The 14,991-nt window shown below is 38.8% G+C and overlaps 2 protein-coding genes across 5 annotated transcripts in view; one reads left to right on the top strand and one right to left on the bottom strand.

Annotated features, from left to right (window-relative positions):
• Nucleotides 1-9,997, bottom strand: part of LOC130911225 (amyloid beta precursor like protein 2-like) — a 189,358-nt gene extending 179,361 nt beyond the window's left edge. For 3 of the 4 annotated variants that reach the window (XM_057829052.1, XM_057829054.1, XM_057829055.1), the window contains exon 1: nt 9,723-9,997. In XM_057829052.1, coding sequence (XP_057685035.1) covers nt 9,723-9,794 — 72 coding nt within the window. In that variant the 5' untranslated portion in view covers nt 9,795-9,997. The remainder of the gene's footprint in view (nt 1-9,722) is intronic. The other variant, XM_057829053.1, reaches the window with a different exon arrangement.
• A 3,679-nt stretch (nt 9,998-13,676) lies between these two features.
• Nucleotides 13,677-14,991, top strand: part of LOC130911222 (PR domain zinc finger protein 10-like) — a 40,381-nt gene continuing 39,066 nt past the window's right edge. The window contains exon 1 of the mRNA XM_057829045.1: nt 13,677-14,251. The gene's annotated coding sequence lies outside the window, so the exon portion shown is untranslated. The remainder of the gene's footprint in view (nt 14,252-14,991) is intronic.

Raw genomic sequence — 14,991 nt, 5'->3', positions numbered from 1 at the left:
CATTTCCTGTTGCGTTTGAGTCACTGCCTATTCATTTGGGTGATTCCCAGGGCACTTCCTGTTCTGTAACGCAAAATAAACAGAAAGTGACCCATAAAATACCCTAAAATCAACAGGAAGTAACTGAAAATCAACAGGAAAATGACCTTAAAAGGCCCAAAATTACTCATTGCCTGGCATTGGCTGCCACTGACGGCCATAGACGTTCAATCCGTTTGAAGTGGGAGGGATGGCAGCGAATGAGCGAATATTCATTCGCTGCCACTCTCCCAGTTCAAATGGATTGGACGTCTACTAGTGATAAACTCATTCCAATTCACAGCAGAAGCTTGTTTTTCTGTTCATTAATTTTTTTGTAGAATATCCTAGAATGATTTCCTGACCACTGTATCGAAAATCGTTGTATCGGTATATCGTCAGATCATCGTTAACATGAGCTTTGTATCATAAATCGTATCGTATCGTGCGGTACCATGAGGTTCCCACTCCTACACACAAGTATGACTTTCCAAAGGCAAGTCAAAGCAAAAATCCAGCCGGAATTTACAGTTGAAGTTGCGACCAGACTAAAATGATCGTAATAAATTTTGCATTTGTTGAACAGGCAGGCTCTCGTGGGATTCATTGAGGCGTAGGTTAATTGCGAGTCAAGCTTATGTCATTTGCTTGATCAATGCTAGCTAAAAATATCGACATTGTCATTAGGGATGGAAAGGTTGGGATCAATTATTCATCCTTACTCATGCAGAATTTGCTCCAATGCCGTGTGGTTGTGATGGGTTTGGATATGTTGTGGGTAACGCTGTCACTAGACATTTGCCGATTACCCGTTTCAAGGTATACCGTGATATGAAAATGTCACGGTGACAAAAGCGCCCAAAATTCTCCATCATACTCTCCCTACGGGATTACTGTATTTTTCTGACTATAAGTCGCACCTCAGTATAAGTCGCACCAGCCGTAAAATGCCTAACGATGAAGAAAAAACATATAGAAGTCGCACCGGAGTTCTGTATATTATTATTTATACATATTATATATTTGGGGAAATTTACTTGATAAAATCCAACACATAAAACAGATATGTCATCTTTTGAAAGGCAATTTAAAAAAAAAGTACAATAGAGGAAAACATGCTGAATAAGTGTACAGTATGATAATGTTACATGATGCATGAACAACAAAATGCGAACGTGGTCGGTATGTTAACGTAACATAGCTATTAAGAGTTATTCAGATAACTATAGCATAAAGAACATGCTAACAAGTTTACCAAACCATCAGTGTCACTCCAAAACACCAAAATAACATGTGAAATGATATCATAATGTGGTAATAATTTCACAGATAAGTCGCTCCTGAGTATAAGTCGCACCCCTAGCCAAACTATTAGGAAAAAAAAACAACAACAACAACCACTGCGACTTATAGTCCGAAAAATACGGTAGCTATTTTTATGTCCCAAAAACAAAGGGAGAAATCCTTTGTTTGCACCTGCAAGGCTCAACCCTCCCCCACCAGTCGTTGCTCAGTGTCAGTGAGTCAGCTGTGCTACATGATGGCAGGAGGAGGTGAAACTCCTGAACTTTTTCCTAAATCGAACAAAACAAAATCGCTAGTATGGGAATACTTCGGCTACAGAAAAGTTATAGACGGCTGCGACTTAGAGGAGGGGGCCAACCGACATGTCAAACATGTTTTGGATTCGGAACATTGAATGCATTGCAAAATAAATTTTAGGAGATGTAGAACAAAGGCTTGCTAAGATTGTACTTTCAAAAGAGCATTAAAGGCGAATGCAAAATAAAATTCCCAAGTTTTTTTTTAAACTATGCAGAATTGCACTTTCATTTCACAAAGCAATAAATGCATTTAAAAATGAATTAAATTGACTGAGCTTATTAGCCTCAACCGGTAAATACCGTAATAATAAATGAACAACAAAAAAAAAATAATTTAACATTGTTAACACATCATAATGGCTCTTACAGAAGGGAAAGGGGTTCTATCGTGACCATTCAGCCTAAGGCAATGCAGTCTTGCCACTGTTTTTTTCATTTTTTTGTTTATACTAAGCAGTTGATGTTGAAATTTTAACAGGAATGTTGACTAAAAACTAGCAGTATAGGGAGGACATGTTTTAGATGATAGCTTGTTGTATATATGATAAATACAGGCACTTATAAAGATTTTGGGGTGTTTTTTTCACACTATACACTCTCAAAGTCGGCCACTATAATCCTAGCTACTCACAAAGGATTAATGTAACTACTTCAATATACTGTGCTCATGTGTTGCCATGTCCTCATCTCCAAAGGCTGAGATTGTCTCCATTGAGTGAAAGCATGTCCTGCCGACAACCTGCTCAATGCCGTCTCTGGCTGGTTAATCTAATGTTGTGCTGTACAACGTGTTCATTGGTACGTGCCGTTTCCAATGCAGTGTCGAGATAAGTGGTCCGACTGTACTAAAATGTACAGATAGCGTTAACCGCTGTGAACCTAATCCCAAATAAAAGGACTAGATAAACCCAGTGTGAATCACAAGGTCAGAAGGCCAAATACAGGGAACGCTGAAGAACGGGTGAGCAGACGCTTGTTTTTTGCAGAGCGAGTAGCTGACACAACAAAGTCGTTTGCTCTTAGCTGTGAGCTCGAACGGCGACTATGAACAACAATAGGGCGAGCAGGGAATAAAATATGTCTGACACGTAAAGCGAGCGAGCCTCTCGGGAGCCCGTAAATCAAAAGGTCAAGGTCGGTTCGGTGCAGCGGCAGCCACAACACAATGCTTTGTTCAACTTTTGAGTTGACAAGTGACGCTGACTTTACTTTTCCATATGAAAAAAAGTCAATAAATTTAGAAAAATCCTTGACTTATTTGAAATAAATACATATTTTCTGTCATTATTTTATATTTCTTCACTTACAAGCATCAGTTACTGTAATGTATTTGTATGCAAATACATGTCCCTAATAGGGGTGTGAAAAAATATCGAAACGGTGATATATCGTGATACTTTGTATCCCCAAAGGTTATCGATATGCTCCTGCCAAGAATCGAGAAATCATTTTAAAAAGGTGTCAATGTCTAAAAAAAATGAATAAAAAGCAACCAAGTTGCTGCCAAAATCTTCCAACATAATAGCGTCTCGGTTAACTCTAAGGCTGCATTGACGGTGCTTGACGCCGAATCCATTTAGACTAGAAACGTTCATTAATTCTAAACCAGAGCATTCACAGTCATTCAGTCCGATTTTCTGGGCATTTACAGGTCACTTGCTGTTCATTTGAGGTCATTTCCTGTTGAGTTTGAGTCACTGCCTGTTCATTTGGGTGATTCCCAGGTCACTTCCTGTTATGTAACTCAAAATAAACATGAAGTGACTAGGGCTGCAGCTGTCGAATAGTTTAGTAATCGAGTAATCGACTGAAAATTCTATCGATTAATCGAGTAATCGGATAAAACATATTTTTAGATGAAGAGCAATTATAGATATACATGAGAAAACAAGACATTTCATCTAATATTGAACCATTTTCAGTCAATGTCTTTATTTTCGATATACATTGTTGAAAACAGCCAACAATTGCATCTCAGATGTAACTAGAATAAAAAAAAGACTGCTTTCACTCAAAAAACTTTATATATTTCTTACCTAAAAATGCCATTACACTTGATAACACAAATCACTTAAAAATTAGGTGTTTTTCCCACGAGTTTCAATTGAATTTCTATCAAGCTATCAAGTGTCAAGATATCTTTAAGTTTTAGTTAAGTTTTAAGTTAGTCTAAACTGTAATTCCTGATAGGATTTTGAGTTTTTGCAGTGTTCAAAATAAATGTATGATACCTGCTGTATTGGAGCACATTAGGGACCAGTGCTACTTGGTGTTTTATCCAGCAATGACTACTGAGCTAAAATTGACAGTTAGCATTATTAAGTTTTTATTTTACACCCTCATCACTCTACAACGCTATGTTTTCACAGATTAAATAAAGCCAGTGTGTAACACATGTTAGCCACGCATCAACAGTAGTCATAATTACCGGTAATAGAAATCTAGCCCTCCGCAGGGCTAACGTTACGTGAGCGAGTGACAGTAAAGTTAATCTTATTTATTAGTGCTTAGAAGTCTACTGCTTTAAGATGGCGGCTGTTTACTAACGCCGCTGACTATCATTTCGCATCTAGTTCAACATACATGTGATCTCCATGAGAAGCATCAGACGCTTCCTGCTACCACCGTAGCATCATGCGGGCTAGTCTTTAGCAAAGTCGGTGTCGTTTATAGCGGCTGTCGGCTGCAGTAAGTTTTTTTTTTTGGTATTGCTTCTTGTCCTATATTAAAAGTAGTCTGGGCAAAACGTGATGCTCAGAGCTGTCAAAATTAAGCGATTACTCGAGGTTATAAAATTAATCGGATCAGTTTTTAAACTCGAGTTACTCGAGTTGCTCGAGTATTCGTTTCAGCTCTAGAAGTGATCCATAAAATACCCCAAAATCAACAGGAAGTAATTGAAAATCAACAGGTGAATGACCTTAAAAGACCCAAAATTACCTCATTGCCTGGCATTGGCTGCCACTGACGGCCATAGACGTTCAATCCGTTTGAAGTGGGAGGGATGGCAGATTCGTTCATTCGCTGCCATCCTCCCAGTTCAAATGGATTGGACGTCTACTAGTGATAAACTCATTCCGATTCACAGCAGAAGCTTGTTTTCTGTTTATTGGTCATTTGTAGAATATTATAGAATGATTTCCTAACCAAAGTATCGATAGTCGTTGTATCGCCATATCGTCAGATCATCGTTATCGTGAGCTTTGTATCGCAAATCGTATCATATCGTGGGGTACCAAGAGATTCCCACTCCTAGTCCCTAACGTCCTTATGCAAACCTACGCCATTGGTCCATTAACAGAAGGGCTATTATTGTTGTGGTAATGTAGTACGTATTAGAGCCAAATAAAAGGAAAAAGAAAGATTACGAGATGTAAATTGTACTATTGCTACGAGGGAAAAAAAAGTTGGATTATTACGTAGGGTAATGTAGCTACGCAATTTACGTACATGTACCGTAGCTGAGAGCTACGACATTAGCCTGGCTAATGAAATATTTCAAATAGATCTTTGTTATGGTTCCTCTTGGGGAAAAAATGTTGGCAATTTTGTCGTTGCACGACATGGTGAGGCTGTCCGACTCTGAAGCAGGAGGGAGAGGTGTGAGGCTGTAAATGAACGGATCAGGACATCTCTACAAAATACTGTTGTGTTTTTTTAATTGTTTTTTTCTGCTTATTAGTTTTGTAGAATATCCTGTGTAAACTGTGTTATCCCGCTGTCCACATAGATTCTCCCAAGTGTTTATTGACACATTCAACAGTCCAATGAAGTCATATACATGTGCTGTTGGTAATGCAAATAAATCCGAACAAACAGAAGACAAGCAGCACCATTCAGCCTAGCTATCGATTCAACAACAACAACAAAAAGCTCAGCATGCGACTCATCCGCCAGCGGCCCCCATCGTACAGTACCGCCATTTAATCAAGATGACTGATCAGGAGGAGCCACGCATTTCCTCCATTAATCACGCCCGGGAGGGAGTCCGTCCGGTATCGACCGTCGCGTGGCGGCATCGAATTTGCTAGGCTTTGTTATGCCATTTCTGCCTGTGCAGGGGGCGCCTGGCGGGTGGTCTGGCCTCCAAACGGTCAGCTAGACATCTTGTTAAAAACAGTTTGTTGTCACATATGTGCCATCCTTTGGTAGGTGTGAAAGTGGACCTCAGATATGTGTGAAGTTGAATGGGGAGTGGTGGACCACTGACCACACGGTTTCTCAACTGTTCTTGAGGCAAGTGAAACAATCAGACATTTTTTGGGAAAGGTACCATTAAAAAAACAGCCATAAAGCATTGAACTTCGGTACTATTCTTGCTTTTGACCAATAAAACCCTTACATTACCTCTACAGGGCACTCATTGAACTCACTGGCTGCCATTGCCTGCGTGAAACATCCAATCCATTTTGACTGTGAGGGACTGGCAGCCAGTGAGATTAAACTTCTTTGAAAAAAAATTCAGTAAAAACACTATTAAAACATGATCGTTTGTTTCCCGATTTCAATCCACTGAAAATGATGTGATTGGGTCTAATTTCGATAACATCGGATCAGGGTCATGAGTCGATCCCTGCCAGCCCAACAATCAAATCAGATTGGACGTCTATTACCGTCAACGGCAGTGATCCATGATCATCTACTGCCCTGTTGAAAAGGGTTTGGTGTCAAGAACTGTCAACGGCAGTAAATGAGTTCTGGCCAAAAAGCAACAAGATAATCCACAGGTTTAAGGAAACTGCGAAAAAAAAAAAATTAACTAAAAAATATACTAAGTTTTACGGCTGCAGCTATCGAATATTTTAGTAATCGACTAATCGACTGAAAATTCTATCGATTAATCGAGTGATCGGATAAAACATTTTTTTTTAGGTAAAGAGCAATTATAAATATCCATGAGAAAAAAAGACATTTAATCCAATATTGAACCATTTTCAGTCAATCAATGTCTTTATTTTCGATGTACATTGTTGAAAACAGCCAACAATTGCAACTCAGATGTGACTAGAAAAAAAAATTCACTACTTTCACTCAAAAAACTTCTAAATCTTATTAAAAAAACATATTTGTTACCTAAAAATGTAATTACACTTCATAACACACATCACTTGAAAGCTACGTGTTTCAATTGAATTTCCATTTGTGTCAAGCTATTTTTAAGTTCTAGTTAAGGTTTAAGTTAATATAAACCAGAATGTCCAAAGTCCGGCCCGGGGGCCAAATGCGGCCCGTGGTCAAATTTCATCCGGCCCCCAGCCTGTCATAAAATCAATAACATCTGGCCCGCACGCAGACTTAATAAATTGGTCAGCAGTACTGCAACCAGCATACGAAGTAGCTTACACACGAAATGCTGCTCCTCATTTACCCACTAAAAGGCAGCAGCACTTTAACCCTTTATTGCCAAATGTATCACATTTGATACACCTAAATTTTCATGATTTTCAGACTAATTTAGAATTTTGACATTTCTTTTTGAAAAAAAAAATGATGGATGCAAGTCAACACATGCATCTACAGGTTCCATGAGAAAAAAACATGATTTAGCATGGGTTATAGATATTACAGTGCTTATTACACATATTCATTTTGACTTTTCACAAATTTGAAAAAAAGGTTTCATTAGGACCTTATTTTTCAAATTTTGGGATTCTCTGATAATTGCTTCATGTTGCAAGTATTTAAGGGGCTAAGCAATATTACTCCGTGTGACCCTCTACCTCAAATTTTCTAAAATGGCGACAATCAACGAAAAAAAGAAAGCTGACTGCGACGGCCGACGCTTCAAGGATAGGTGGAAATTGGACTATTTCTTCACTAAAATACGCAACAACTGTGTCTTGCCTCATTTGCAAAGAGACAGTCGCTGTTTTTAAAGATTTCAATGTGAGGCGATATTACCAAACAAGACACGCTGACATGTACGACAAGATTACAGGGAAGATACGCAGCGAGAAATTGAAGCAACTTGAAACTCGTTTAATTTCACAGCAGTAGTATTTCGCAAGAGCCCGAGAGTCGAAAGAGAACGCCGCAAAGGCTAGTTGCGAGATTGTTGAAATTATTCATTAAAAAAAAAAAAAAAAAAAAAAAAAAAGCAAACGTGACACACTGAATGGCTTGCTAAATTTTGCTTAAATATATTGTTCTACGTAAAGGACGTCAGCCAAGGTCGGCCCCCCATATTTTTACCATGCCAAATCTGGCCCCCTTTGCAAAAAGTTTGGACACCCCTGGTCTAAACTGTAAGTGCTGATAGGAGTTCGAGTTTTTGCAGTGTTCAAAATAAATGTATGATACCTGCTGTATTGGAGCACATGAGGGACCAGTGCTACTTGGTGTTTTATTCAGCAATGGCTACTGAGCTAAAACTGACAGCTAGCTTTAATATGTTTTAATTTTACACCCTCATCACTCTACAGCGCTGTGTTTTTACAGATTAAATAAAGCCTGTATGTAAGACATGTTAGCCACGCATTGACAGTGGTCATAATCAATAGAAACCTAGCCCTCCGAAGGGCTAACGTTACGTGAGCGAGTGACAGTAACGTTATATTTATTAGCGCTGAGGAGTCTACTGCTTGTTTACTAACGCTACCCAGACGCGGCCGAGTCTGTCATTTTGCATCTAGTCCTAAATGCATGCAATATCTATGAGACGCATCGGACACTACTTGCTACCACACTAGCATCATGCGGGCGTAGTTTTTAGCAACGTCGGCGTAGTTTGTAGCGGCTGTCGGCTGCAGTAAGTTTTTTTTTTTTTTTTTTTAATTGCTTCTTCCTCTACACATGTGACGTCAGCGCGTTGTCCCGCATTTAAAGTTGTCCGGGCAAAATGTGATGCTGAGAGCTGGCAAAACTAAACGATTCCTCGAGGTGGACAAAATTACTCGGATCAGTTTTTAAAGTCAAGTTACTCGAGTTGCTCGAGTATTCTTTTCAGCTCTACTACGTTTTACGTTAAACTTTGCATAACAAAGAGAAAATGTCCAACGACAGCAAAATAGTCTAGAAAATCTCCACCAAATTAGCTCAATTTTTCCATTTGATTTATATAAAACAAAACATATAAATGTAACTATTTTGTAATTATTTAAATTTAATTGGTGTGCAGCCTACTCTGTGCTTCACAAAAAAGGTGATTTGTGAATTTCTTTTTGCTTATTTGAAACCAATGCTGTACTGATATGATAACCTCTTTATAATCCTATAAAGCTGAGACTTTTTGGTTCACATTGGAAACATTTCCTTGTTAATACATTTCCGAGGTCTCTGATCAAGGTTCAAAATCAAGTGACTCGGACTCACATGCAAAAATATATCATCGGGACATGGGCAAATTTTGAAAACAGTCAAAATGACTGCCTCGGTAGTTCTAGCATTAAACTGTCTGCAGGACTGACTGTGAATTATCATGTATAAGTGTCATTGACTGCGCTGGACGTCCAATCCATTTTGACAGGGCGCCTCCAGTCAAAGTGGATTTGACGTCTAGCGCCGTCAATCACAGCCAATGAGTTCATTGAGTGCCCTATCCTCACATCATGCTGAAACATTCAAAACAAAATACGCAGAACCACAATAGGGCATCACCGCACTACGCCTGACAAGTCAGCATGACGGGTCTGTCTAAATAGGCTCCAAGGGGATTAAAAACGTCCTCCTCTGTGATAAAGATAGACTGTAAACAGCTAGCACAGAGGGAGGGAGGTTACTATGTGTTATGTGCGAGGTCCCCCGAGGCCTGACAAAGCCACTCGTCTTTCATTTGATCTCTGCACCATGCACCTTCTCGAATGAAACCATGCAGTGAGGGAGGTGGGAGCCCGGACATACAATAATTATTCATTTCAGTCTGACATAACCTTTTTATTAGACTAAATTAGCCAGATGGGCACCCATAAAAGCATCACAAACAGCACAAAATGGACCAGTCGTGTTTTAGCGCCAACAAAACCACAGAAGAAGAGTGCTCGCATACCTACATAAGGTGATATTATTATATATAGGTATGAAACCATAGAAGAAGAGGACTGTCACACTTGTTTCGAGTAATGTATGAGCGTAAAAGCACGAAAAAGTAGCGCGTAGACATACCTCGATGTATCCGGCCAACGATGGAACCACGACGGCCAAAACCAGAGCTGATATCACCGGGACGGAACCCATCTTCCGAGAGTGAGTGGGAACTCCTTAACAGAACTGACACGCTTATTAAAAAAAAAAAAAAGTCCTAAGGAATGCTACGGTGGTATCCGCTGTTTGGACGAGCACGACCAAGTCCTGTTCTTGCCTGTTTGGACGGGCAGGGAAAATGTGAGGAAGGGCGCTGTGTAGGAGTCTCTCCGCCGTGCAAATGTGGGCAGAGATTATTGCTAGGGCTGCTTCGTACATGGTGCCTCCTCCTCCCTCACCACCCTGGTACAGCTCGTCCACTTACGTACGTGTGCTGAATGAACAGTGCCCTCTAGTGCGTTTAAGGAAAAGTGCATGAAAAATAGCGAGATGTCATACTCCATTTTGTATCCATTTACATTTGCCATGTCCCGATTGTCGGTCTCCTTGTTATGTACAGTGCAAGGGCGTAGATTTGCATAGGGACTGTAGGGACTTAACACTACCAACTTTTCAAGCTGCTCCAATTGTCCCCACCAACTTTTAAGCAACCTTATTTGCATTATATAATGACTTCAGTTATATAGGTCATTTAGATTGTCTTCCCATATGTTGTAAGGATGGAACTGACCCTACCATTAGTAAGTGAATTACAGTATAATTATGTTCCGACTTACATTAACCCCTTTTCACTTGCTGAATGTGCTAGCACATTTTCCCACTCAAACGCACGTTTGATTGGCTGATGGGGGGGGGGGGGGGGGGGGGGGCAAAAAAAAAAAAAAAAGGCACAATGCTCCAGTAGGTCGAAATCCAGCGTAAGGCCACTGCACCTTAAAACATGTTTTGTTTTCTCCTTGAGATAACTGTTGTTGTGATTTGGCCTAATCAAATAAAAGTTGATTTGATTTTATTTGACTTAGAACACATCCATAACTGAACAGTACGGACATGCAAGTGACAATGTTTTTTTTAGGTAACCTATTGTTGTTCCTCGGTTTTATTATTACTATATTATAGATATTCTTTGTTGCGCAGCCCCTTTGAGCTCAATTTGACAACCTTAGAAATGCACCAAAATCGCCAGGCAGGTCACGACAGGTGCAATCTTTGATACCGTGTAAAGACAAATTCCAAATACACTATGTAGCGCCCCTTGCAGTCATGCTTTGAGCCCTACTTTGGCCCCCTCAGAACGCTTCAAAACCAAACTAAACAGCCAGGTGAACACTGGTGAAAACTTTGATAAAATGTGAAAAAAAAAAAAAAAAAAAAAATAGTATGTGTGTAGCGCCCCCTAGGAACAAAACCAACATTTTTTTTTTTTTTTTTTTTTTTTTAAGGTGAAAGAGGAGGTAACAATGCAAAGGTTAAAACTTTCAAAGTAAGTATAGTAAAACATCATTACTATATGAATGGGATACCATACACGGTGCCCAGACTGCTGTTAGTACTACATCCAGTTTTCTTTGGGTGGGCAGAGCATGTCCGTGGTTGGGCACTGCCCCCCCTCCCCGGTAACGCCCCTGGTTTACCCCCTACTCCCCAGTTTTCATTTTTATTTTATTTATGTGGTTTAAAGCTGCCCAAAGGAGCTTCATTTTTTGTTGAGTTTGATTGTGCTTGTGGACAAAAGTAGTTGTGTATTACCTGAGGGAAGGCTCCATTTTTATTTATTTTTGTTATTCCCTGGCTACCTGTCTAAGAAGTTTTTGTTGTAGTTGTACTTAATTTATTTAGACAGACAATTTTGATTGGTATTAAGACAAATGTTTATTTTTTTTGCATTCCTGGATACCAAAGACATGATTAACAAGTTTGTATTTTTGTGTATGTTAATATAATTTGTGTTCAAATAATGCAATTGAAAGTTGCTAATAACATCCAAACATTTATTCTGGAAGTTTTCAAAATGTTTATTTGGTAGTTTTTGAAAACAAAGGTTTGAATTGAATGGTGTATCACCTGAACCAATACATATGCACTGCAAAAAACCACCTCATTCGAACTGAAAAAAAAAAAAAAAAAAAAAAACTTCAATTCTCTTGCCTTGTTTTCAGTGTAAATCTACTAGAAATAAGTGAAATTATCTGCCAGTGCTTCAAGTAAATTTTACTCAGATTTCTTGAAATAAGAAAAATAGCTAGCTGATAATAAGCTTAATGGGCTTATTTTAAGCAAAAAGTTTACATATTTAAATAAAAAAAAACTTGTTTGTCAGAAATGTTCTTAATTCTTAATGTGATTAAGATGTTATACTGTAAATTTGCAGTGTGAAAGTTAGTACAGTGTAAGCCAATACAGATTTATTTTACATTAATCATTTAGCCTATCAATTAATTAGGTTCTATTAGTGAGAAATGTAACCCTGACTGCCGTTCACCCAATCTGTTTGGTCTTATTAATGTCCTGTCCACAGCAAAAAGGGTCCATGCAGGTTATGCTGTTATATCGTCCCAATACTGAGACCAAACCTACACTCTTGGTACAGTGGTACCTCTACTTACGAAAATAACTGGTTCTGGAAGTAGTTTCGTAAACTGAAAATTCCATAAGTTCGGATGAGTTTTCTATTTAAATGCCCTTATCAGTTCCAAGCAGATAAAAATATCATAATAATATCATAAAAATTCATCAAAACATGTAACAAATACATAGTACAATTAAATTATTGCACAGTAAACATAACATGAATGAGAACTATGCCTTCCTTTTGTTTTAATAATGTGCTGATTGGAGATGTATAAATATTTTTGGGGCAGATCAGCCAAACACATCCCCTTTTCCATATTTTTCTTTTATTTCTAGCTTTGGAAAAAAAAAATCTTTTTTTTCTTTTATTCCTCTTTTCACCATCACTTTCTTGGGGTCTATAATGAAAAAAAAAGTTTAAATAGAGTCGTGTAAAGCTGTCGGAACATTTCATGGCCCGAGGGGTGAAGAAAGAGGACGCTGGGATACACAGACACACATACAGTAGAGGTCTCTTTTAGCCAATTGCATGCCAAAAAGATGCTCGGCAAAAGCTAACGTCAGAGTAGCTATAAGTTTGTTACGTTCAGTAAACTCTGGGAGCTGCGAGTAGCAGCCCATTTTGCCTTCGTATCCTGTAATTTCTTTGATAACAAGAGGCAATATTTTCCCGTTAAGGCGTGTCAAACCTGAAAATTCTGTAATCCGTATGTAGAGATGTTCATAAGTACAGGCACCATCGTATTTGGTTAGGTATGTCTGTTTCCTGCTTGTTTGTGTTTAAGATGACTCAAGAACGAATAAAGGGATTATTACTAAAAAATGCAGGATATGTTTGTAAAATTGTAATATGAAACAGAGGAGGTGATTAAATGGGCACCAACAGATTAGCAAACTATGGGTACAGTTTAGTAATCTGTACCCATAGTTTACTAATCTACACAGATTTGTAAACTGGGGGTATAGATTACCTATGACAACACATCATCTATGGAGAAAACTGTCATCACAGTGTTTTTTTGTGAAAGCATGTATCCTGAAATTCTCATTTTTTGCCTTTAAAAAATCGTTTACATGGTTTATGGCAAAAATGCTCGCTAGAGGTCACTCTAGGTCACGACAAGGTAGGTAAAGCAAGCCAACGGCTCCGAACTGAATGAGGCCCCCGACCATAATGAATGACATCATTAATTGAAATCTTTAGCTGCCATTGATGGTGATAGGAAAACCAAATATGCTTCAACCCTTTTAAGGACAGTGTTCAATACAGTGGACAGCTATAACCCTTTACAGAGCACCTGACTATTTTTTTTTTTTTTTTACACTTAAGACCTTTAATCCTTAATGAAGCAACCAACTATGTTGGTCATTTAAGAATACATAGGCTACACACACTTAATATGATATATACAGTGGTACCTCTACATACGAATTTAATTCGTTCCAGGACCTTGTTTGTAAGTCGAAATGGTCGTATGTCGAGCAGGATTTTCCCATAGGAATACATTATAATTCCATTAATTCGTTCCAAAGCCTAAAAACATACACTAAATTCTTAATAAATACTGCTGGCACTGTTACAAATGGCAGTTAAACATAGAAAAACAAATAAGTTATAAATAAATAAGTCAGAATAATATAATAATAAGAAGAATAATTAATAATTATTCCTGTAAATAATGTAACGAATTGGATTCTAATATGGCGGACACTTTTTACTGTCCCTGAACGCACCGCGAAGCTGACGTCACGGTGAGATAGGTCGGTGCGGTAGAGATAATACTTTCGTTTTCTTGAGAGCAGTCAACTGCTTAAGACAATGGGCGTTTTGTGTTGGATAAGTTCTTAAATAAATGATAAAAACGTGACGAAGCTGGCGATTTCCTTGGCAATGTTACCACAATAATAATTGTCACCTTAACTTATAAATAGTGGCGAACGGTGGTCGGAAGAGGACCATGGAGCTGTATTGTTGAGCCAGTTCAGGGACGCGCACACCAAGCTCATATTTTTCTATAACTTGCATCTTCATTTCAAAGGTAAGCATCACTTTTTTCCTTGTTTCTCCAACTGTATCAACTTTTTTTGAAAACTGTGTTGATTTCTCACACAAGAAAATCCACCGTGCGTTCGTTTGCAGTGCTGTCATGTCGTCGTATTTCGAGCAACTCGTCGGATGTAGAAACAAATGGCGGCTCAAATTTTACGTCGGATGTCGAAAAGATCGTGTGTCGAAGTGATCGTATGTAGAGGTACCACTGTATATCCATATACATATATTAGGGCTGTCAAAATTATTGCGTTAACGGGCGGTAATTAATTTTTTAAATTAATCACGTCAAATTATTTGACGCAATTAATGCACATGCCCCACTCAAACAGATTAAAATGACAGCAGTGTAGTGTCCGCTTGTTATTTGTTTTTTGGTGTTTGGCGCCCTCTGCTGGCACTTCGGCCCAAATGATTTTATAAGTTTCAGCACAATGAGCGAGCATGGTGTAATTATTTAGCCTGGTACTCCAGACTCACCGCTGTTCCAGCTATTGAGTTTGGCTACCATTAAGCGGATAAAATTTCCAGGGCGGAGCAAGCCACAGCAAACAGACAGCGGAGTGGACCAATCAGCGACGGGCGGGACGAGGGACTTGCGCGCGGAAGTAAACATATGAGGACAGCGGAGTTTATTCAACATGGCTAGCGCGAGACAGACTGTTGTCAATGACTTGTGTCGATGTGTTTTTGGTAATTTAAAACTGATTTTACCGTGGATTGGAACAT

Source organism: Corythoichthys intestinalis, unplaced genomic scaffold, assembly GCF_030265065.1.
Source record: "Corythoichthys intestinalis isolate RoL2023-P3 unplaced genomic scaffold, ASM3026506v1 HiC_scaffold_23, whole genome shotgun sequence".
Taxonomy (NCBI): Eukaryota; Metazoa; Chordata; class Actinopteri; order Syngnathiformes; family Syngnathidae; genus Corythoichthys; species Corythoichthys intestinalis.
The sequence above is the reverse complement of the archived record's forward strand: the minus strand, read 5'-3'. Positions and strand labels throughout refer to the sequence as shown.